Source organism: Aspergillus luchuensis, chromosome 2 (genome assembly GCF_016861625.1).
Source record: "Aspergillus luchuensis IFO 4308 DNA, chromosome 2, nearly complete sequence".
Taxonomy (NCBI): domain Eukaryota; kingdom Fungi; phylum Ascomycota; class Eurotiomycetes; order Eurotiales; family Aspergillaceae; genus Aspergillus; species Aspergillus luchuensis.
Genome location: NC_054850.1, coordinates 3,558,240 through 3,581,429, shown reverse-complemented (window position 1 = coordinate 3,581,429; position 23,190 = coordinate 3,558,240). Strand labels below are relative to the sequence as shown.

The 23,190-nt window shown below is 51.2% G+C and overlaps 9 protein-coding genes across 9 annotated transcripts; 4 read left to right on the top strand and 5 right to left on the bottom strand.

Annotated features, from left to right (window-relative positions):
• Positions 1-288: 288 nt before the first annotated feature.
• PRP10 (U2 snRNP complex subunit HSH155) lies at positions 289-4,046 on the bottom strand (the record flags this gene model as incomplete). The annotated part of the gene is made up of 2 exons (XM_041685967.1): positions 289-3,977; positions 4,037-4,046. 2 exons carry the CDS (start codon positions 4,044-4,046, stop codon positions 289-291), a joined length of 3,699 nt encoding a protein of 1,232 aa, XP_041539999.1.
• Positions 4,047-6,750: 2,704 nt separating this feature from the next.
• On the bottom strand, positions 6,751-8,068 carry SPO20 (putative plasma membrane SNARE protein (Sec9); the record flags this gene model as incomplete). Its single annotated transcript, XM_041685966.1, has 2 exons — positions 6,751-6,810; positions 6,866-8,068. 2 exons carry the CDS (start codon positions 8,066-8,068, stop codon positions 6,751-6,753), a joined length of 1,263 nt encoding a protein of 420 aa, XP_041539998.1.
• Positions 8,069-8,628: 560 nt separating this feature from the next.
• AKAW2_21171A (Sec1 family protein) lies at positions 8,629-11,012 on the top strand (the record flags this gene model as incomplete). Its single annotated transcript, XM_041685965.1, has 4 exons — positions 8,629-8,706; positions 8,787-8,982; positions 9,248-9,459; positions 9,516-11,012. 4 exons carry the CDS (start codon positions 8,629-8,631, stop codon positions 11,010-11,012), a joined length of 1,983 nt encoding a protein of 660 aa, XP_041539997.1.
• A 535-nt stretch (positions 11,013-11,547) lies between these two features.
• On the top strand, positions 11,548-13,190 carry AKAW2_21169A (uncharacterized protein; the record flags this gene model as incomplete). The annotated part of the gene is made up of 2 exons (XM_041685964.1): positions 11,548-12,000; positions 12,048-13,190. 2 exons carry the CDS (start codon positions 11,548-11,550, stop codon positions 13,188-13,190), a joined length of 1,596 nt encoding a protein of 531 aa, XP_041539996.1.
• Positions 13,191-13,209: 19 nt separating this feature from the next.
• Positions 13,210-13,437, bottom strand: AKAW2_21170S (uncharacterized protein; the record flags this gene model as incomplete). The annotated part of the gene is made up of 1 exon (XM_041685963.1): positions 13,210-13,437. The coding sequence occupies one exon, from the start codon at positions 13,435-13,437 to the stop codon at positions 13,210-13,212; it is 228 nt and encodes a 75-aa protein (XP_041539995.1).
• Positions 13,438-14,371: 934 nt separating this feature from the next.
• TEL2 (telomere length regulation TEL2 family protein) lies at positions 14,372-17,647 on the bottom strand (the record flags this gene model as incomplete). The annotated part of the gene is made up of 6 exons (XM_041685962.1): positions 14,372-14,834; positions 14,890-15,606; positions 15,657-16,191; positions 16,241-16,327; positions 16,381-16,728; positions 16,780-17,647. 6 exons carry the CDS (start codon positions 17,645-17,647, stop codon positions 14,372-14,374), a joined length of 3,018 nt encoding a protein of 1,005 aa, XP_041539994.1.
• Positions 17,648-18,030: 383 nt separating this feature from the next.
• Positions 18,031-19,560, top strand: AKAW2_21167A (NEDD8-activating protein UBA3; the record flags this gene model as incomplete). The annotated part of the gene is made up of 6 exons (XM_041685961.1): positions 18,031-18,059; positions 18,108-18,209; positions 18,260-18,265; positions 18,329-18,408; positions 18,457-18,753; positions 18,809-19,560. The coding sequence occupies 6 exons, from the start codon at positions 18,031-18,033 to the stop codon at positions 19,558-19,560; spliced, it is 1,266 nt and encodes a 421-aa protein (XP_041539993.1).
• Positions 19,561-19,821: 261 nt separating this feature from the next.
• On the bottom strand, positions 19,822-21,111 carry RPC40 (DNA-directed RNA polymerase core subunit RPC40; the record flags this gene model as incomplete). Its single annotated transcript, XM_041685960.1, has 3 exons — positions 19,822-20,793; positions 20,891-20,995; positions 21,067-21,111. 3 exons carry the CDS (start codon positions 21,109-21,111, stop codon positions 19,822-19,824), a joined length of 1,122 nt encoding a protein of 373 aa, XP_041539992.1.
• Positions 21,112-21,540: 429 nt separating this feature from the next.
• Positions 21,541-23,098, top strand: NUO49 (NADH-quinone oxidoreductase subunit D; the record flags this gene model as incomplete). Its single annotated transcript, XM_041685959.1, has 3 exons — positions 21,541-22,212; positions 22,280-23,000; positions 23,061-23,098. The coding sequence occupies 3 exons, from the start codon at positions 21,541-21,543 to the stop codon at positions 23,096-23,098; spliced, it is 1,431 nt and encodes a 476-aa protein (XP_041539991.1).
• Positions 23,099-23,190: the final 92 nt, after the last annotated feature.

The following is a 23,190-nucleotide window of genomic DNA, read 5'->3' as shown; positions in this document are numbered from 1 at the left end:
GGAACAGAGAGATCGATAGTCTCAATTCGTTCATTGACTACTGAATTGGCTTACGGAAAGTGTCCGAAAGTAAGTGGGATAGAATTAAATTGAACGTTGAAATGTTGGATATTGCCATAGACTACTATATCTTAGATAAAGATGGTTCAGACACGCCAAATCCCGCCAGAGAAACACCGTAATTGAACAAGCCCCAATATGTTGAAAGATAGATGGAAAAGCACACGGCAGAAAAAGGGTACAGAGACAGAAGATGATGATAAATAACATGCGCTGGATGGCTTTTGTTCAAACTATGATAGACAACTCAGTCCGGTCCAGACCATCGTCTTCCAGGCCGGGGTAGTAGGGAATCATCGCGTCCGCACTCTGCACGTACGCATCGTTGTACAGTCGCCAATATGGCGTGCGCACCTTGCGCGCCGGGTGGAACAAGCCCGCCCACACGTAGTTCATGACCACACCGGTGCCAACTGCCATCCGGATCGCATCAATGGCTTCAATGACACGGTCAATGACGTGGGGACTGGTCTCGAAGATGTTGGGGAACACCAGGTTCAGCAAATGCACCATGGCATCTTCACAACCCAGACCAACCACGCCCAGCGCGATGTGCTTGACAACACTGGCTGCGGTCTGCCGGTGCACCTGGTCACGATCGATAAGAGCATCCTCCAAGAGAGGCGTGACCGCATAGACGTAATCCTTGGCCATCTCACCAATGTACTCGAACAAGAAGGACATGGCCTTGAGCACACCGTTCTGGACATTCAGTTCGGGAACACGGTATTCGTTCATCAGGGCCGGCAGGACGGTGAAAGGCGCACAAGTCTCAGCCACGATACCGATGGCGACGGCAGTACAGACACGGGACTGACGCTCTTGGACACGAAGGTTGTTCAGCAGCGTCGCCAACACATCCTGGGGACCAATGGCCTTGGCGATGAAACCGAATGTGTTGTTGGCAGCACGACGGATACCCTTCTTGTGAGCCTTCAGCATGTCCAGCAGCTCGAAGCAGATACGCATCCATTCGCGGGCGTTGACCGATTCGGGACCACGGTCGGCGATACGACCGACCAGATCGATGGTGTTCTCCTGCACTTTTTCGTGACGGTTACGCAGGATAGGAGTGAGTCGAGGCAGCAGATCTCTGATAGGAGGCTGCATCTGGTTGATACCGACGACAGTGACGATCGAACGAAGAGCACCAAGGATAGAACCAAGTACCTCAGGGTACTCCTCACCCAAGTATTCGTAGAGTACGATACCAAGCTTGCCCATCAGAGCGTCTTCTCCACACTGCTTCATGACCATTGCGATACGCGAGATGAGATCCGCAGCCTGCTGACGGACCGTGGCGGACTTGTTGTTCAACCGCCAGAGGATGGTACTGACAATTTGAGGGAGGTAAGGCTTGCAGCGAGTGCCCAGGGCATTGACCACTGTTCCAAACCCGTTCAAAATCACGATATCCTCGATGCTCTGTTCCTGGAAGGCATAGAGAACACCATCAATGAGTCGTTCCTCCAGTCTCTCGGAGATATCAGCAGCTCCAAGGGCTGCAATAAGCTTCTCCACGGTCTCCACAGTCATCTTCCGGTAAGGCTCGCTCTCATCCTTCAGGTTGTTCACAACACGCTCCAGAATCTCACCCACGCCGACCTTCTGGCCGAGGTCCACGGTCGTGTCAACCACTTGGCGGTAGTTCCTCCTGTCCAGAGCCATACGACGAACCCAGAAACTCTTGAAGAAGTCGGTCAACACGTGTTCCTTCAGGTAGCTGGCTGTCACACCATCAGTGCTAGCACACTGCGATACTACCTTCAGGACAACCTTCTTCATCTCCTCGTCGGGTGAGGAGAATTCACGCAGAAGGATCTCCATGATTTGACTAGTGTAGTAGTTGGCGTACTCCTCGTCCATGAGAGGGATGATGTAACCAACGGCCTTCAAGAAGGCTGCCAGACCCTTACCACGCTGCTTCCGAGCTCCGGTCCACAAAGGGTTGAGGATCTCATCGAAACTCTCAATACCGTACGGGTTGGCAGCTTCAGCCAAAGCAGCCACGGCCAAGGCAGTGACGGTTCTGACTTTAGCTTGTTCGTCGCTAAGATTGTCGGCAATGCAGTCGACCAAACCCTTCAAATGGGGAAGAATGGCGCAACCCATAAGGATGGGAATTTGCTGGACGATCTTGACACCGGTGTGCCTGGCCTGCCACGACTTCTTACTCCGACACACAGCACGAAGGAAGGGTAGGAGTGCAGGAATACCGAGAGCAGAAGCAACGACAGCAAATGCTCGAGCCGTCGTGTTACGGACATACTCATCGACATGGTCAATATCGGGACGCATCGTACTGATCATCGTGGCAAGACCAGCCGCCTTGGCCAGGTTGGAAATGATCTCACGACCCTCGACACGAGCATAGTAGTCTTGGTCAATGAGCAGGGGCTCGATGACGACCAAAATCTTGTGAACATAAGGGCGAACGAGATCATCCAGCTTGTACAGGACACGGTCAATGACCTTGACCAACAAGTGGCGCTCTTGATCTTCAAGGGACTTTTCCATCAAAAGCGGAAGAATCTGGTTGAAGAGGGGACCGGCACCGAACTGCCGCGCGTTGTCTGTGAGCTGACGCAGGGCAGTCTTCCTCATAGGCGGAGTGCCGTTCTTCACTTTCAGCAAGAGTCTCATGATCTTCCTTTCCTTCAACTCCTCCACGGACATCGCACTCTCGTCCCCACCTTCCATAAGTTTTCCAAAGTAGGCCATATCTTCGGGCTTGAAGAACTGCAAGTCACCAACACCGGGGATTTCAGTCGGTAGCTGCTTGCCCATCGCGCGAGCGCTCTCCGGCTCCTGCATCATGAAACCTCCGACTCCCGTCGCACTGGCCATAGGTGCCGGTGTCGCCATAAGCTTTCTCGCCGGGTTGCGAATAGGGGCGTAGCCCGGAGGAGGCTCGAGGATCTTGTAGCCTTCCGAGGGCAACATCATATCAAGTTCTTCATCAGACAGAGGAGCATTGCGCGCAGAGATATCAGTTCCAAAGCTGGTGGGCATCATAGGCACACCTACTTGAGAAGGATGCATCGGGGTAGCAAGCCCTTGGTTGCCCACGGGGGTGGATGCCGCAATGGCTGGGGCTTGATCCCATCGAGAACGACGCTTAGGAGCTTCCTCGGCGGCGGCGCCAGGAACAGCAGGCGCAGGCGTTTGATCCCAGCGAGATCTCTTGGCTTTGGTGTCTGCGGGCTGCGGGGCCTCAGCTTCAGCCGACTCAGTAGGCTCGGATGACACATCCCACCGTTGTTTACGCTTGCGACCGGTGGCGACCGATACGGTCGAGCCAGCTTCAGCGTTTTCTTTGTCCTCCGACTTCAAGGTGGCCTCATGCTCCTGAACATCTTCCTCTCCACGGGCCTGCTTCTCTGCGATCAGCTTCTGAACACGCTCTTCTTCTTTCTCAAGCTCACGTAGAGCCATAACCTCACGGTAGGTCTGGCCCTCTCCTTCCACGTTTGCATGTTCGTTCGCGGCAAACGGATCAGCGCGTGTAGGCGTCAGCGGACCGCGATTGAAGCGACGCTTCTGATAGTCCGTCTCGCGATCAGCGATTCTGGCCGCCTTTTCGCGTCCTAGGAGAACGTCCTCCTCTTCCACACCATTGCCTTGGGCAAATTCATCGATCTGGCTCCTTGTCGCGGTATATTGGCCCACCAGACGGTGGCCTCCGTCCGCATCCTCCATCTCTTCATCTTCGCCATTGACGGCGATGGACATGTCGTATCCCGCATATTTGTCAGCGCCCTCGCGTTCGTAGAGGGTGGTATCGAAGGATTCAGTCAGGGAGGCCTTGGTTGAGTTGTCAGTGCGCTGGCTAGACGGATCAAAGGTCCTAGAACCTTTCTTCGCAGATGCAGCAGCGTTCCGCTCAGCTTGGAGCTTCCGGACGGCTTCGAAATCAGCTAGAAGGGGTTGTCAGCCTATCATCAGAAGCAAGGTCCGCGATCTGGAGGCTACCTACCGTCGGACATGGTGGCGGTTGTGGTGATCCCAAAGACGAGAAAGAGAACGAACACTCCCAGGCAGGGGTAACAGCAGCTACATTCGGATCAAAAACGGACAATAGCAGCGACCTTGGGGGCGTGGAGGGTGATGCGCTGATGTCTCGCGCTGAAAATATCAAGAAGACGTGAGGTGAAGTTCGGCGGCGGGACTAGATTGATGACTAAGATGAGGCACGTGATGGCCGTGTAGCTGTCTGCTTCTGTTCTCGCCGGATCTCGCCTCGATTTCTTTCACATTTGGTTTTTTTTTATTTTTTTATTTTTTTCCTTTTAATATATATATATTTTCCAAATGGCTCTAGATAGGTCAACGAGCCTGAATGAGGCTAGGTATGGTTTATTTGATGCGTTTTCGATCTTATAGCTTCGTTCTATTTAGAAATGAAGCTCTACTCATTGACTCCGGATCGCCACAACAACGAATCAATTGGATTAGATACTACATTTCGATATGGTGTTATAACTCTTTTCTGAAGCTTGCGCTAAGACTTTATAAATTCCTACAGAAAATACTTGATCAATATAAGTGAACCGAACATCATTATGTGAACAGAGCACTGGGTGTTGCGTTGGGCTGATAAGTAGTTCATGACCATATATTTCTAAGCCGCTTGTTTCTACTAATAGTATAGTTGCTGGCACACATCTCCTACCCCGACAATCGTGCTACAACCGATGTCAATAGTATTCAGACCAGTGTTTGGTAAGAATAGCAAATTGTTCTCATATATATAGGGGGACGCTACCGCCACACCAGCCAGGCTTCCTCCACACCGGCCTCTGCTCATGCCACACCCTCTACCTTCCATTTAAGGTAAGGCTCGCTCCCTTTTAGGTAAGGCTCACTCCCGTTTAGGTAAGGCTTGCTTTTCGTGTCGGGCAGAACCATACCGCTTACTACTTTAGGGTTATTGTCACCTGAGGCAGAAAGTTCAGACCTCAGGCAGTATATATCTGAAATAGGGAGGCGGTGGGATTCTGTCTGAGCTAAAAAGTAAGTCTTACCTAAGCGGGAGTGAGCCTTACCTAAAAGGGAGCGAGCCTTACCTTAAATGGAAGGTAGAGGGTGTGGCATGAGCAGAGGCTGGTGTGGAGGAAGCCTGGCTAGTGTGGCGGTAGTGCCTCTCTATATATACACTTCAATATCCATAATCCAACCGGACGGTATATACCGTATCAATGGACATCAACTACTACAACGGACATACTAACGGCCACTACTCTCAGACGACTAATTCATTCATAAGATAGAGTATTGCAGAAGATTTCCAGAAAACCTCTCACTCACAGCATCGTATTCTTATTCTTAGATACATGCGGCATATAATGTATGGTGCATGTATAGCATAGCAGCACACTAACAAAAGCCGAAGCTCTTCCAACTTCATTCATACTCTCTTACAACCATCAGATTACTTACCACAAACGTGTATTAACCGGTCACAATATTTCCAGCCTAAAAGCTTTTCTCCTTAGATCCCATATTTTAAAAACCATTCGAATAACAAATGAAAAAAATTAAATAATAATTGAGCACCTGAAAAGCTGCTCCAACCCACAGACAATGAAACTGACATCATGTTATCTCCACGCGGCTAAAAGGCAACTAACTCCACACGGAAACGAAACACAGAAATAACCAGGAACAGATAAAGATCAATTTCCCCCAATATTCAAAAAACAATGACGAGAAAGGGAAAGGAAAAAAAGTCTGGTTTATTTGACCACGGTCCCCACCGTGTTTCAGCCCAATATCCAACTGTTATGTAGCAGATTAATAACGGTTTCCGCGAGGCCATAGCATACTACGCCTACGCACAGTGGGGCATACTAGATTACTGTCTACATACCATTCCTAGTTAGATCGGGTTGTTTGTAAATGGGCTGTATACGTCAGCTTCTCTCTTTGTCCGAATTTCATTTTCCTTAGCCGTGACTTCTGTGTTATTCGGATTTAATTACTGATTTGATTACTTGCTGTACGTAGTATGTGTGTGTGGGGGGTGGGGGTTGCATGGACTGATGATGAGACTGTGTGTCTGTCTAATGAGCGGAGAGGAGTGTAATATGATATAATATATGTGGTGTTTCAGGATCTGTTGGCTGCTTATGTTTTGCTTCATAGTTATTACCTACGGATTTGGGACGGGATGGGTCGGCTGACTTGCTGTGAAGAGTGTATGGCATGGCATGGCAGGAGTAACATATTGGTCTTAAATTGTAGTGGGCGCATGTTCTTCGGCTATTAGGCGTGTGGCCTGTCGAGGATGACAAGATCATTGGACTGAGCTGATTGATGCCGGAAAACTTGAGTAGCAGTACGATAAGATTGCTTGAAGTTGATTAACTATTGGAAAGCTATGCGTTTTCGGAGCCCCAAGGCAGAAAGTTCCTCCTCTGCAATTATTTGCGGAATTGGATGCAGAAGACACCTGTAATCCCACCGAATTACGTCTAAGCGATATGGAAAGTCCTGGGTATGAGCTAAAAGGGTTGACATCTCTATTCGCGACTATTACTTCCTCCGTATGCGAAACACAATGGCCAAAAGGCCGATAGCAAGCATAATGTAGTATAATACCCAAAACGCCAAGGATATGGTAGCAAGTGGTGATATGCACAGTAGAAATTCGACGGCACCAGGCGGTCAGTAATGGTTCCAAGGCCAAGCTTAATGAATTCTGTCCAGCTTGGCCCGGTTCATGGCGATTTGGTCGTCGACAAAGTCGCTCTACAAAGCAGTCAGTCGAGATGGGACTTCGTGACAGGATCTCAAAAGGACTTACCTTGGCCGTGATACGCTCCAAATGACGGTTCTGTTCGTCCAGCTCGCGACCTGTCGCCCGAGCAAGGCCATTCAGACGGCTCGCAGCTCCTCCAAGCAGATCCAGATTCTGTTCGATCTCGTTCTCCATCGCCTCATCCTCGCTGTCCGCCTCGAACTGGTACTTGGCACGATCAGTGATGTTGGTCCTGTTACGTGTGGTCTGCTTGGCCGCCTCCTTGTCGATATCCCTGAATGTGCGTTCCATCCGTTGGTTGGTCTTGAAAGCCTCCTTCTCGGTACCCTCGCGAGTTTCCCGCTCAGCGCGGTGCGTGTTCAAAATCCGCTCATCACGCTCTCGCCGGCGCCGGGAACTGGTGAAAGGGTTGGACACATGAACAGCGAACATGCTCTTGTTGAGTGTCTTCAACTCCTTTGCCTTCTCCTCCGCGATCCGTCCCTCGACTGTAGCGACATCCAAACTCTTCTCGGCATCATGGATACGCTCTCCCTGCGCACCCAAACGAGCAAGTGTCTCACGACCCGTCTCTTCGGCCTGGGCAGCCACACGGAGTGCATTGCGAGTTGAGGCGACGTCACCCTGCTTGATAAACCGGATGTCCTGCTTGATGGTCTGGATTTCTTCCTCCTCTTCCTCCTCAGCAGTAAGGTGACGCTCCTGGTAAGTGGAGGTGTTGTACTCGTTGCTGCCTCCGCCATAGGCAGCTCCGCCCTCGGAGTAAGGCGGGGGAGGACCGGCCTGCTGCTGTTGTTGTTGTGCCCGATCCCGAGCCCCTCCAAAAAGCGCATCTCTGTTGCCATCCGCCGCCGCGGGGTCATTGGGATCGGCGCTACCTAGTCCTCCATAGCCGCCAGGGCCGTACCGAGAAGCGGCAGGGGCAGCAGCACCCCCGCCACCAAAGCGGTCGGATCCATAACCGCCTTGGTTTCCATATCGATTCGGCGCATACCCTTGATACTTGTTATCTCCGGGGATGTTATGGGCACCAGAGGGGCCAGCTGCGGGCGGTTGTTCTCCGGCTGGCAGAGGAGCCACACCCGCCTGCATCTTGGCCTTGGTGTAAGGGTCGGTCGGGATAGGCTTAGCGTAGGGGTTGGCAGGCGGCGCAGGGCTCTTGCTCTTCGATCTGGAGCCGAAAAGTGCCAGACGGTTGCCGGAATCCTCGTCGTCGTCCCCGGACTTTTTGAAACCGAATCGGCCCATGGCGTGAAATGCGAAAGAGATTAGTAGTCGGATATGAGGGTGAGAGAAGGGCAAGAATATGCTAGTAGCGATTAATCCGGTGAATGAGAGAATAGAATCTGAGAAGAGGACAGATGGAGGTAGAAAAGGGGATCAGAGAGGGACCAGCGCAAAAGATGTGAAACCAACGATAATAATAACTCCAGTTGGTCAGGGGAGCAGCAGCCGTCAGGGAAACGCCTCCTTAGGCATTATTGGATGGAGGGTCGAGACCCAAGGCGGAGGGTAATTCTGATACATCATCCTAGAAAGATAAAATGGGTAGTGGTGAAAGTAATGACGGTATCAGAACCATCAATATGACAGGCAGTGCACGCACTAATCCCTAAACGGCTAGTGGGGTGGCTGGACCCTTTTCGCAGCCACGAACCAGTGGCTGCAAACGTGCAAACTTTCCCACTTTGAGTTGGTGGTTGCCTTCGTTTTGCTTCCGCCTTTCCTCTCCTCCCTCCGTCTTCTTCCCTTCAATCTTCCCTTTTCCCCCTCCCAATCACATCGCCGGAGCATGCTTCACCGCAGCCATGGCGCCGTATCCAGGGTCTGATGCAGACTATTTTAGGGACAAGGCGCGTAGGGATTTGTTAACTCTCCTTGAAGGCGTGAGTAAGCCTCCAACGTGTCCCTCAAGGCAGCAGCAATCTTCCTCGCCTTTGTGCATGGGCTGAATCTCGTGGTGCAGGTACGTGGTAAGAAAAACCTTGTCGTCAGTCAGGATCTGGCTGGTCCAGTCGGGCTGTTCGTCAAGTTCTCGCTGCTCCAGGAATACGGTGTAGATCGCGTGTTCCTGCTCGAGAATGGCAACGTGGACTCCTCTCAGCGCAACGTCGTCTTTCTAGTCCACGCGGAAAAGATACGCCAGGTGCGGGCCGTGGCAGGTATGTCCATTTCTTCCGGATCACCACCCCGTCGCCTTCTCCCATTGTAAATCCTCTCTATCCTGTGCCTCGTCATGCGATCATTGGCGAAGCTATGCCTCTATATCTCTTCGGGACAAACAGTAGATTACGCAGATCTATCTTCCACTCTACGTAGTCAGTCAAGAGATCCCAACATAGAGAGATTTGTATACAGCTCATCTCAAGGCCTTCTTTCAAGTCACGCCCGATTGAATGCCATCAGTATGAGCTAACATTCCTCTAGAACAGATTCAGCGTCTTCAGCGCAACGGCAATGTTGAACATGAACTCTCCATATTCTGGGTTCCGAGGCGGACCCTTGTAAGCAATTCCATCCTTGAAGAAGCCGGCATTATAGGCGATGTGAATATTGCCGAATTCCCATTGTACTTCGCCCCTTTGGAGCAAGATGTGCTATCCCTGGAGCTAGAAGACTCTTTTGGCGATTTGTACCTGGTAAGGAAGAGCATAACTTCCTTTTCCAAACACTGTTAACACCTAGTGGCACACAGCACAAGGATCCGGCATGTATCTTCCACTCCGCAAAAGCCCTCATGGACATCCAGCAAAGACATGGCTACTTCCCTCGTATCATTGGCAAGGGTGACCATGCCCGACGCCTTGCAGACCTCCTACTGCGGATGAGAAAGGAGCTTGATGCTGAAGAGAGCTCGGGTCTTGCTGGAGTCTCTGCCAGAGGCCTTCTTCCTAGCGCAAGCACTGAAAGCCTCATCATCATCGATCGCGAAGTCGACTTTGGGACTGCGCTACTGACACAATTGACCTACGAAGGATTGATCGATGAGACAGTAGGCATCAAGAATAACCAAGCAGATGTGGACACCTCTATCGTCGGGCCTACGGCAGTGCCTCAGGCTCAGGAGTCTTCTAAAGCACCCCAGCAGTCCTCAAAACAAGGACAAAAGCGGAAAGTCCAACTGGACTCCTCCGACCAACTCTTCAGCCAGCTGCGTGACGCCAACTTCGCTATTGTAGGTGACATATTGAACAAGGTTGCACGCCGTTTGGAAAGCGACTACGAAAGCCGACATGCCGCCAAAACTACCTCCGAGCTTCGCGAGTTCGTCAACAAACTTCCCACCTATCAACTGGAACATCAAAGTCTCCGGGTCCATACCAACCTTGCCGAAGAAATCATGAGAACCACTCGCTCAGATATCTTCCGCAAGATTCTCGAAGTCCAACAAAACAACGCCGCGGGCGCCGACGCTACATACCATCACGACGCCGTTGAGGAGCTAATTGCTCGCGATGTTCCTCTGAAGACCATTCTCCGTCTGCTCTGTCTTGAATCGTGCATGTCCGGTGGTCTCCGCCCCCGCGACCTCGAAAACTTCAAACGTCAAATCATCCAAGCCTACGGCCATCAACACCTTCTTACTTTCTGGGCTCTCGAAAAAATGGAACTTCTTCAGCCTCGTTCTTCCGCCACCACCATGCTCCTCCCTACCGCTGGCGCCCAGACAGGCACTAAGACCAACTACGGCTACCTCCGCAAGAACCTCCGACTGGTCGTTGAAGAGGTCAGCGAAAAGGACCCTAATGACGTTGCGTACGTCTATAGCGGGTTCGCCCCTCTCAGCATCCGTCTTGTTCAATGTGTTCTGCAGAAACCTTACATTCTTTCCCTTGTCAGAGGCGGGCCTGTCACTGCTGCAACACCTAGCCCTGCAAGCGCCTCGTCCCCAGGATGGCTGGGTTTTGAGGACGTAGTGAAGAGTGCTCGTGGAGCTACGTTTAGCATTGTACAGAAGGGTGACGACAAGGCCATCAGGGCGCGGCAGACCATCAGCGGGAATAATGCGATCAAGACCGTTTATGTTTTCTTTTTGGGCGGAATTACATTCACAGAAATTGCGGCGTTGAGGTTTATTGCGGCGCAGGAAGCTCCCCGGCGGAAGATTGTGATTTGTACGACGAGCCTTATTAATGGTGATCGGATGATGGATGCGGCGATCGAGAAGGGGAATTTTGCGAAGTTGGAGTGAAGGGTAGTAAAGACTTAATGTTAGCGAATGATGATATCAATCCCACACTGTATGATTCCCTGGGGTCTGTAGGTAATGCTTTAGGAGTTGGTGCACCGCTGCCCATTTCATGTCTGTGGGGTCCCACAAGCCCAACAGGAATTATGAAACTTCAACTTTCTAAGCGTGGGGTGTGGCAATGATGTGGATCATTAGCAGCAGTGCATAGTTGTCGCATTGTAGAATGTGTCCTAAGTGTTTTTTGTTGTTCCTCCTAAGTATCCAAGGTACCGGAGCTGGGGGCCTCAGGCCTAAACAAACTCCACCCGAAAGGGGGCTAGCGGCCTTGGCACATTGGCCTTACTCTTTCTTCTATCTCGTTGTCCATCTATCTCTATCCCCTTAAGTCACCTAGCAGTCTTCCCAACCCTTGCATTTTTGGCATTAGGCCAGACAGTGGGTGTTTAAATCCTTGAGCCCGATTTTTTTTGTGCTGTGAGAGGCTACATTGACATTCATTTGCACTGTAATCCCTCAAACCACCCGACCGGCCAGCATGCCGGGTGCGCTGCCGCTACTCCACGGACAAATCAGTCTCTCTGCGGCTCTAGACGACGACGACAATGTCCTCCAAGAGCTATCATATCCACAACGGCGCATTGATTTCTATGTATACTTGTATCAACATCGCACCGTAATCGAATCTATTGTGTCGTATCATATGAATCTAAATATAAAACAGACATGCCGTGTCGAAGAAGTCAAAGAGTGGATCTCCGGAAGCTTCAACGTGTGCATCCCAGTTGTCATTGATGGGCAGGATGGTAGAACATCCAAAAGGGTCCTTATGAGGTTTCCTCTGCCCTATAAAGTGGGAGAGAGTCAACAACCAGGGAATTCGGACGAGAAGCTTCGCTGCGAGGCTGCAACTTATATATGGACTCGACAGAACTGTCCTTCTATACCCATACCGCAATTGTGGGGCTTCGCATTTGCACAAGGCCCATGTGTAAGTGAGTTGCTGAAGATTTGAGAGCCAAGTTAACCCTGGCCTAGTTCACCGCGATTCAGCACACCTCCATCTTCAGCCGCCTAAAATGGTACCTTCACCGTGTGCTATCGCCTCTTTTCGGGTATCCAATTCGACCACCTTACTCAAGTGGAAACTGCCCTTACAGCCTGAAAACGGGTTATTTACTTTTGGACCACGTCGGAAGCTCTGATGCTGTGATGCTTTCTGAGACTTGGGATAGATTACGCCACGACCGCAAACGCAGAGCCAACCTTTTCCGCGGGTTGAGTCAGATTATACTATCATTAGCCCAGTTTCCTTTCGACCGAATAGGATCTCTGACAATCGATAACCATGGGATTGTAAAGCTCACCAATCGCCCTTTAACACTTCGTCTTCATCATCTAGAAAACGAGTCCGTCCCCACAGACATGGACAGAGACCTCGTGTATTCGACAAGCGATAGTTACTATATGGACCTGCTGTCCTATCATGACAGTCGGTTACGCCATGTCCCAAATTCGATACGAGACAAGGCCGACGGTGAAGCGCAGCTGTCAAGTCTGACCATAATGCGAGCTCTGCTGCCACATTTCTCCTGTCGCAAACATCGACGTGGGCCGTTTATCATGACCTTGACGGATCTACACCAAAGTAACCTCTTTGTCGACAGCGACTGGAACATCAAGTCACTCATTGACCTAGAGTGGACATGCTCACGACCGGTTGAGATGCTCCATCCGCCCTATTGGCTCACAAGTCGCGGAGTGGATCAGTTATACGAAGGAGAACATCTTGATGCTTTCAGTGAGATTCATGCCGAATTCATGGAAGTCTTCGACAAGGAAGAACAGAATCGCTCTCAAGCGGGAAAGAAAAGTTTGGGTCTCGCGAGTATCATGAGGCGAGGCTGGGCAACTGGAAGTTTCTGGTACTTTCACGCACTCGAAACCCCCAAAGGTTTATACAATATCTTCCTAGATCACATACAACCAAGATACTCGAAACTAGATGATGCTGGGATGGTGGAGTTTGAACGGACTGTGTCGCCATATTGGACCCCGGACATACAAACTTTCCTTGATGGCAAGCTGAAGGAGAAAGAGATATATGAAGGTCATCTTCGTGATGCCTTTTCAGTCGCCCAAGAAGAACCATCCAACCCAGAGTCACCTCCTGCAAGTTGAACCATCGACTTGATCGATTTCATGCTTGGCTTTGACTCCTGCTCTGCCCCGTGTCTCCTTGAGTCGCCGCTTGACTGTCAACACTCTCATTCTGAGCACGCCGACGTGCCGCCTGTCTCCGGCGATCCTGCGCGCTCTTTCCAGACGATGACAACTGTTGCATCGTCTTCTGGTCACTCAGCCCGAGAGTGACAGCATTGCGAGCCTCGCGCTCTGCTGTGTCCTGTGACGCACGATCGTCGGCCATCTCGTGCTTTGAGAGCTCTTCCGTATCCTGGAGGCTTCTCCCAAACTGACCCTCACGGTTCCACTTCTGCGTTTATTCCTTTGAAAAGAGACTTTAGCATAATAGACATGGTCTTGCAGCTTCCCATGCCACTTGCAACTCCATCCGGAACACATGACCCTAAAATAGGGAACCTTCGCATACCTAATAGGACCGGACCAATATGACTAAGGCCACCACGTTTGACACCTCTATAAGCAAAGCAAAACGAGAAGAGGACCGTCAATGTCCTCCTTCAAAAATCTAGATTCTAGAAGAGCAAGCACTCATTTATGTCAACCACATCACAACGTCCACGTAGCAGACTTACTAATCTAGGTAGATGCAATTACCCCTCTCCCTACACACCATCACTTATCCCGCGCACGCCCCGCCCCATTGACATACTGTGAGGAACGGGTCTAGACTTACTTAGTGTTTTTGGCTCCGCCTTAACTACTATGATTCCAGTACTATCTATCAGAATCTACTATTCGTATATGTTGAAAAGCGCCCTCCTTCAACAGAAATCACCAACCATCTGCGCTTGCTCCAGCAGGATCGGACATATGTCGAGCCTGGTACTACTCTTCTGCGTAGACAGCCCAAACGTATCGGGTAATGCATTATACATGGAAATTACAAAAGCATTAAAACATACCAAACGATTTACTATCAGCACGTCGTACCGTTGTCACCAAACTGTGATAGGAGCGTTCGCAGGCAACAACAGGGGAGTGGGAATGATACCTATAGATATCACCAACATCACCACCACCACTACTGTGAATGGGTGAGAGGAGACGACGCCTTTTCTAGAGGATCATACAGATGACGGTTGGTGCATTTTGGAATGAGGTTGGGTATATCGTGTTGAGATTGTTTTATAGACGTTATTGGGATTGTTTAATTACAACTAGTACCTGAATCCGGAATTTACACCCATCAGCCGTCCCTGGTATCGCTCTATCACCTCTCCCAGTTTCACCATGACACCTGCAGCTAATGTCCGCACCTGTTCTCGCGGATCGCTCGTATCTTGGACCGGTGGCGTCCGATCAAATATCTCTCCTACCCATTCTCGCAGCTCCATGACTTGCGTGGCGAATTCAGTGACCAGGCGCTCTTCCCCGGAGGTCCCGGAGGCGACGTTCAAGTCTACAGCTGCGAGGAAGAGAGATAGAAGCGAGGACAAGATGCCGGGATCGTCTGATATAGGGCGAGCGTGGAGCGAGAGCAGAAATGTCAATGTTTCGTGTGTGACGGCTGCGAGATGGGGCGTGTGAGGGCCCATTGTTGAGAAGATGAGTGTGAGTGTTTGGGTGAAGAGACTGAGGAGATGAGGGGCGTAGAAGGGGTTGTAAGAGGGAGCGGTGGAACTGGTTCGTTAGCGATGATGACTTGTGGAAAACTTGGGGAGGAAGGAGAACATACGATGAAAATTGCATGATCATCATTTCGAAACGACCCTTCAGAGGGTAGAAGAACCCATCTGCAAGGACTCTGTATAGATCTTTTGCGGTGGACTTCTGCCGTTGTGCTTCGCGTTGCTGACGTTTCTTTTCGACTTCCATTCGGGAGGAGAATGTGCGGACTTTGAGTGCATTGGGCCCAGACAGGGAATCTGAGGCATCGGCAGCTAGTGGTTCGAGTGAGGCGCGTGATAATTGCTTGGTTAGGCTTGCGATTGGCGATTCGGTCTCAGGCTGATACAGAGCCTCGAGGTTACCAGGGAGCTTTTTGGACGGGAACGAAGCGTCGGATACCCGTGGGAGACCCAGTGCTTTAGCATCTGCTTCGCCATTTCCGCCGAGTTCGCGAGCACTCAAACCTAGAGCTGTGAGGATCGTAGAGCGCTGTGGTTGAGATAGGTCCCCATCGAAGAAAATGGCCGAGAACCAGTGGCCCATCTTGAGAGGTTGAGATACGATCAGTGCGATCATACTTTGAAGTTGGATTTCCTGGAATCTGGGGATCTTCCCATGCTCCTGTAAGCCCACGACAACGAGTGCCAGTTCTTCTATATTCTCAGCAAGCTCTGTTCCAAATCCCGTCTTGCGTCGGATCAGGGAAGGAGCGGTAGAAACAGCCAGTTCGTAGCGCTCTACGTTCTCTGTGTCACGTAGGTAGGTTATGAGGTCGCGGATATACCTAACCCATGGTTAGTGACCATATGTGTTACGGTTCGTTTTGTCACATACACTGGTGCGGTAGGTTTGTTGCGTTGAACCAAGGTTGGGTCATCATCAGAATCTGAGGGATCTTCATCGGGCTTCTCATATGGGATGAGATCTTCATCTTCTTCATCCTCTTGATCCGAGTCATTGACCTCTTCTATGGCAACGATCTTTGCTTTTCTGGTGTCTTTCTTTGGCATATTGGTACTAGAGGTTCGGTTTTTGGTATCCTTTTCAGTTGTGGCCGGAGGCCCTCTCAGCGATTCAATGGATTCAATAGACCCAATGGAATCATGTAGTTTGGCAAGGTCCAAGTACCAATGTGCCTCATCACTTTCCATCTCTTCAAGATCAAACCTCATCCCTTTACCTTGCTGCTCGATGAGCTGAGAGATAGTAGTTCCAATCAGCATGCCGAGAAAGCGCGCTCTGGGCGAAGACGCTGCTAGGCGGTTCGAGACTGTATTGAGGAAGAGTCCGGTGCGTCCAATAAACATCATTGCTGCAGCATCAAGCCGCTGGAGGTAGCCTGCAGCGAGAAGAACAACTTGGGCATTGGCTGATATATGTTAGTCCTTTCTGCTATACAAAACACACGGATATAGTACCTTCTTGACACCTAATGGGAGCGTGCTGAATGTAGAACTTGTCGCCTGATTGATCTAGACTCTTACTAAGAAGAGTATTTATAGAGTCTGATGTGATCCATGTCAGCCAGAAAAACTTTATCAAGCGGGCTTACTCCTACCTTCTTCCTGTGCTAATGTAGCCACTAGAGCACGGCGCAACCCAAGCGAATGGATCGAACCGCCTTGGCCTTTTGACAGCCAATCTATTATCTGACTTTGCAGATGTGACCGTTTTGACACGGCCATTGAGCAGAGAGCTGCTACGCTACTGACCACTTGTCCCGAGGTGTTGCTGGCACTGTCACCAGGTATTTCACCTGAAAACTGCTTTTTCTCAAGATCCCGAAAGACAGCCTCAAGCAATGCTAGTTGCTCCGTTGGCCGGAGACGGTCAAAAAGCGAGCTGTACTGTTCGGAAAGTGGTCGCCGAACAAGAAGTCCGGTATAGATCTCTTTGACAACCTGATCTGTATCATGCTTAGCCTACCAAACCTATCAGTAAAGACTTACTCAAATACCTGTATAGCCCAAGCTTAGCGACCTCCCAGTCAAAAGAGCCACGGATTTCCAAGCCTCTTCATCACTGAGAGCAGTCTTCGATGCCATATAGCAGATATTTGAACCTAGCCAGGTAGCGTATTTCGAGCCTTCCCCGATCCAAGAGATTGTAGAAATTCCGTCAAGCTCAGAGATCAGATTAAGCGCTTCTGCAGCTGTAGACAATACTTTACTGGCAGCAAGCACCGAGAGCAACTCCCTCCAAGCCACTTGCTTCTGTGTCGCATTGCTGTACAGATTATCCATGTCAGCGTATAGGCGAAACGCAAAGTCGCTCGGCTCCAGCAGGGCGGAGATGACCGCAAGTGTATCCCTAATCTGTATTTTGTGACCGGATGATTTCGCCTGCTCAGCCGATGAACGGGACGCAGCTATGAGAGAACGGAGCTGGGTCACCAAGCAACTGATACCCGCAACGCTACTGAGACATCTCAGAAGAGCAGCTCGTAGCTTCGAATTACCAGACTTTGAACTCTGGGTTTGTGACCCAAGAGCCTCCCAATGATCCGGGATTGTAATGATAACCAGAGCATTGAGAATTTGCGCTGTTACTGGGCGCGGGACCCGGATATCAAATCCATTCGGAGTTGCTGTTTTATTTGATGGATCTAATATGACTAGAACCTGAGCAAGTTCGTGCTCATCGGGTTTTGCCTTCAAGATGGCCAAGATATGTTCTGAGGATGTTGGGTCCCCGGGAAGATCGGCTTTGGACCGGTTCTCAGAGCCGTTAGATGTGGTGCCTGAATATGTTCCCTCGGCAGCGGCCGACAAAATGGGCTGCTGGCTGTGCTTGACCGTCTTAACGGCCGTAAGTAGACCATCCATTTTACTAATGTGGCATTATCTTCGTAAAAGTTGCGAGGAAAGGAGGACCAAGTTGTGGAAGTTGGAGGAAATTGTATGGCGCGGAGGGGTCACGTGGGGCGGTGCTGTATCGATCTAACGACCATTCGAGACTCATCATCCTCATCTTCCCATCATCACCTCCACGCTGTCTACAATCCGAAAACTCGGAATTTATAGCAACGTAGCTCTCGGGTGTGGAGCTATTACCCTGCTTATATCTTGGACGCCCACATTATCTAAGCTGGTGCAGGAGCTCACAATAAGTGCAGCTCGGAGGCAAGAGATCACTTGCTTATGCAACAAGAGCTTGGGTAGAGGCAAATAGTTAGCGACCTGGCTACTTTAGACAACATAATCGGAAAATGGTAGCTACAACTTCGCCTCAGCGATGGTGAGAAGGATTCTCCACCCCATAGCTGCAGCTGCTCATATCACCCAGGAAGCATCTATACAGCGTCCTGACTAAGTCCGGACCCTTCAGCGATGAAGATTGGGTCCCTGGACCAGAGACGATAAGTGCTTTAGAGTCATCCAAAATTCTGTACGTTTCTGACTGTTTCGGACTCGTCGTGCTCGCTAACGGTACTACAGGGTCATGTAAGTCAAGGCGATTCTTACTCCCTTAGAAATACATGGATAATAACCAAGCACTGCTTACAGCGGCGCTGGAGGACTAGGATGTGAGATCCTCAAAAACCTGGCTCTGTCAGGCTTCAAAGACATCCACGTCATTGATATGGGTAAGTCCTTCTTGATTTGTAAAAACTACAAATGACCAACACGTGCAGATACGATCGATATTTCCAACCTGAACAGACAATTTCTATTTCGCCAGTCAGACATAGGCAAGCCCAAAGCTGAGGTTGCTGCTGCCTTTGTAGAAAGACGAGTCAAGGGGGTAAAGATCACACCGTATGTAGGGAAGATCCAAGACAAAGACGAAGATTACTACATGCAATTCAAGATCATCGTCTGTGGTCTGGATAGCATCGAAGCCAGACGTTGGATTAACTCGACTCTGATCGGAATGGTCGATTTCGAGGACCCAGAAAGTCTGAAGCCGCTCATCGATGGTGGAACAGAAGGTATGTTTGCTCACTTATGCTGGACACAAAACAGAGCACGACTGACCGATAACAGGATTCAAGGGACAGGCGCGTGTGATTTTACCCACACTTTCCTCTTGTATTGAGTGTCAGCTTGATATGCACGCGCCGCGACCGGCCGTTCCTCTTTGTACCATCGCAACCATTCCGCGCCAGCCTCAACACTGCATCGAATGGGCTCATCAGATTGCCTGGCAGGAACAGCGCAAAGATGACGTCTTCGATAGTGACGACATGGAGCACATTGGCTGGGTCTACAATGCTGCTCTGGAGCGGGCGAAGCAGTTCAATATCGCCGGCGTCACTTTCCAGATGACTCAGGGAGTTGTCAAGAACATCATTCCGGCTATTGCTTCAACCAATGCTGTGATCGCAGCGGCGACCACCTCCGAGGCATTGAAGATTGCCACATCATGCAACCCGTATCTTGAGAACTATATGATGTATGCAGGAGAAGAGGGCGTGTACACGTACACGTTTGAGGCGGAGAAGAAGCCGGACTGCCCGGTGTGCGGAAACCTGGCACGCAAATTGACCGTGAACCCAAATATGACGCTGGAAGAATTCATCGAGACCCTTGGAGAACGGCCTGAGGCTCAACTGAAGAAGCCCAGTATGAGGACGGAGGAGAAGACACTCTACCAACGGTTCCCGCCGCAGTTGGAGGAACAGACTCGCGCTAATCTGAAGCTCAAGCTGAAGGACTTGATTGAGGACGGCCAGGAAATCGCAGTCAGTGACCCGGCGTATATCATCGATTTCCGTTTCCGACTGGCGTTTCAATAGACGAAGAGCCGCTGAGATGGACCGGCAACTACACGTTACGAAGAATCGCTGATGCTCTGATGATCATGTTCAAGACCTAGGAAGTCAAATCTGCTTTTTCTATCACAAAAAGATCCCAGTCCAGACTCCCAACAAGTGTAAAGAAGGTTGTCACCAACTTTTCGTAAATGTACAAAATCAACAAGACAATCCAACGCCAGGCCAATGCATTATATAGCTTTGAATCATTTTTCACGGAAGGCTGAGTCAAATGGCTTTGACTTAGCGCATAAGGTCCGTCAAGCCCCGCTTCCATCTTGCGCATTTCAGCTTCAGGACCTTGACACTCTCCAGGAAGAGGGTATCGCTTTCGAACTGGCCAACACTCTCGATGTTAAAGATGAAGTGGTCGCGGACGCGACCGAGCTTGACCTTGCCCTGGAACTCCTCGTGTCTCAGACACTCTCTGCTGACGGTATCCTTGAAGGGATCCACAACAACTGCCTTCAATTCGCCCTCGTGGCCCTCATATCCGCTGTCCTTCTGCTTGGCTTCCTCACGGGTGACCTTCTCGAGGCCAATGACACCGCTAGGGAAGCACTTGGCGAACTTCTTGGCATCGTCTCCAATGATGGGGCGGAGGATCTTGATGTCGGGGAGTAGACGGTAGGTAGCCGTGGCGACGGGGGAGAATTTGGCGTGGTCGGCACCGATACCCTTGATACAGTGAAGTTCCATCTCGATCGACTGACCAGGACGGAGCTTGGCGACCAGGATGTCCGGGTTGACAGGCTGGATTGCGTCATCACCAGCAAAGAATTGTTCCTGGCGACCGACGGGGTGGAAAGTGATATCTTTGGCGTAGACGTGCGCATTCTTGTAGAGCTTGCGGGGATCATCTTCCTCCGGGTCCGCGTTGGGGTTCTTGGTACATTCGACGTCCAAGCGCAAGACGATGGTGTTGTAGTCGGCGGGGTTGCTGCCATTGGGATCGTCGTCGGTGGGCTTCTTGAACCAGCGCATCCAGTTGATGCCCTCCACGGAACCCTTGAGGGGAATCAGACCCAGACGTTGTGCGAGAACCTCATCCTGGATGACAGAGGTGTTGTTGTGGACGAAAACGTATTCGATGGCGATGCTGGGCACCTCGGCCATGAGAATACGACGGAAGGCATTGGCAATGGAGGCGTCGACTCCGATGAGAGAGAAGGAAGCTTCGAAACGCTCGTTGCGGTGGAAGTCGATCTTGAGATCCTGTTCGCGAAAAAAGGTACGTGTGAGCGCAAAGCTGATGGGACTTGTGTGGAGAAGTGGCATTGTGAGCGCGAACACTTGATTACTACCAACGTACATTCTTGAACTTTTCGAGGGACCATTCGTGCGACTCGCCGGGCCAATGACCAGGGAAATCTGTGGAGGGGATGTTGGAGACGGTCTCTGGGTTGATGTCAACGATCTGGAAGTCAATGCAGTCAGTATGATGGAGGAAATAGGAACAAGAGGTCACGGTCGGAAGACAGAACATACCCTTCTGCGATCAAGCTCCTCCTGCGAGGGAACGAGAGGCGCCATGATGAACGATGGACTTAGAAGTCGCGGGGAAATTTGGAGGAGGAAGAGGGACAGACAAAGTGGAGGGAGCAACTGCGAAAAGTTCTTTGGCGGAAGCGGCAGTATTTTCTGAAATTCTGCAGGCCGCAAAGGCGGAGAGACGGGTGTATATAACACACCCAGCAGTTTAAGGGGAATCGGCACTAGTGGTGAGAGTTTTAAGTGGCTAACGGCAGACCAACCAGAGACGGGCTGATGACCATAAGCTCCTCTCACGTGACTGCCCAAATTGTATCTCGCCTGGAAAGCGCAACCTCATCCAACGAGGAGCAAGCGTCAGTCCGCATCGCTTCCAATCCCCGCCAATTCCCCCTCCTTCCAACCCAATTGCGTCTGGATTGAGGGCTCTCCGCCTCGCTTCACCCTCATCCTCACTCCCCGCTCTCCCGAATGGCTGCTTCCTTCACTCGCCTGGCGGGCAGCGCGCCCAAAAGGCTCTGCCTCCGCCCCTCGAGCTTCTCCAGAAACACTGCTATCCCCAGATCCCGGACGATTTCGACGTCGCTGCCTCGCCGGTATGCAGAACCCACCAGCTACCAGGCCACCCGCCTCATCCCGGCCGACCCGACCTTCACATCTCTGGCCAACAAGGAGGGCCCTTCGGAGGCTGATGTGGGCGCCGCCCTCGAATCCGAGGACACTGGAGCCGGCCGCAAGATCCGCCATTACACCGTCAACTTTGGTCCTCAGCACCCTGCCGCTCACGGTGTGTTGCGTTTGATTCTGGAGCTCAATGGTGAAGAGATCGTCCGCGCCGATCCCCACGTCGGTCTGCTTCACCGTGGTACCGAGAAGTTGATCGAATACAAGTCCTACATGCAAGCCCTGCCATACTTCGACCGATTGGATTACGTCTCCATGATGACCAACGAGCAGTGCTTCTCCCTGGCTGTTGAGAAGCTGCTGAACGTTGAGATCCCCGAGAGAGCCAAGTACATCCGCACACTGTTCGGTGAGATGACACGCATTCTGAACCACCTCATGTCCGTCCTTTCCCACGCGATGGATGTTGGTGCTTTGACACCTTTCCTGTGGGGTTTCGAGGAACGTGAGAAGCTCATGGTAGGTGTTTTCTGGCATGCAGAGCTGTGTGCTAGCCGCAATGACTGACATGAGTCCTCGAATTTAGGAATTCTACGAGCGTGTCTCCGGTGCCCGTCTCCACGCTGCCTACGTCCGCCCTGGTGGTGTGTCCCAAGATCTGCCCCTTGGTCTCCTCGACGATATCTACCAGTGGGCTACTCAGTTCGGTGACCGCATTGACGAGACCGAGGAACTGCTCACGGATAACCGTATCTGGAAGGCCAGAACCCAGGGTGTTGGTGTTGTCAAGGCTGCCGATGCCCTCAACATGAGTTTCACCGGTGTCATGCTGCGTGGTTCCGGTGTCCCCTGGGATATCCGTAAGTCCCAGCCTTACGATGCCTACGACAAGGTTGAGTTCGACGTGCCCGTCGGTGTCAACGGTGACTGCTACGACCGTTACCTCTGCCGTATGGAGGAATTCCGCCAGTCCCTGCGCATCATCCACCAGTGCCTGAACCAGATGCCCGCTGGTCCCGTCCGTGTTGAGGACTACAAGATCTCCCCCCCTCCCCGTGCGGCCATGAAGGAGAACATGGAGGCTCTGATCCACCACTTCCTTCTGTTCACCAAGGGTTACGCCGTTCCCCCGGGTGAGACCTACTCCGCCATTGAGGCTCCCAAGGGTGAGATGGGTGTGTTCCTTGTCAGTGACGGTAGCGAGAGACCCTACCGCTGCAAGATCCGTGCTCCTGGATTTGCTCACTTGGGTGGTTTCGACCAAGTGTCTCGCGGCCACCTTCTGGCCGATGCTGTCGCTATTATCGGTAAGCTATACCCAAAGTGCCTTGACCATATCAACAACATACTAACATTTCTCTCTTTAGGAACGATGGATCTTGTGTTCGGTGAGGTTGACCGGTAGAAAAGGATAGGACCGTCTGATCTCCAACGAAGACCTGTATAACAGCTCAAAGACACATGACCCTGATTTATTGGTGCCAAAATCTCGATTAG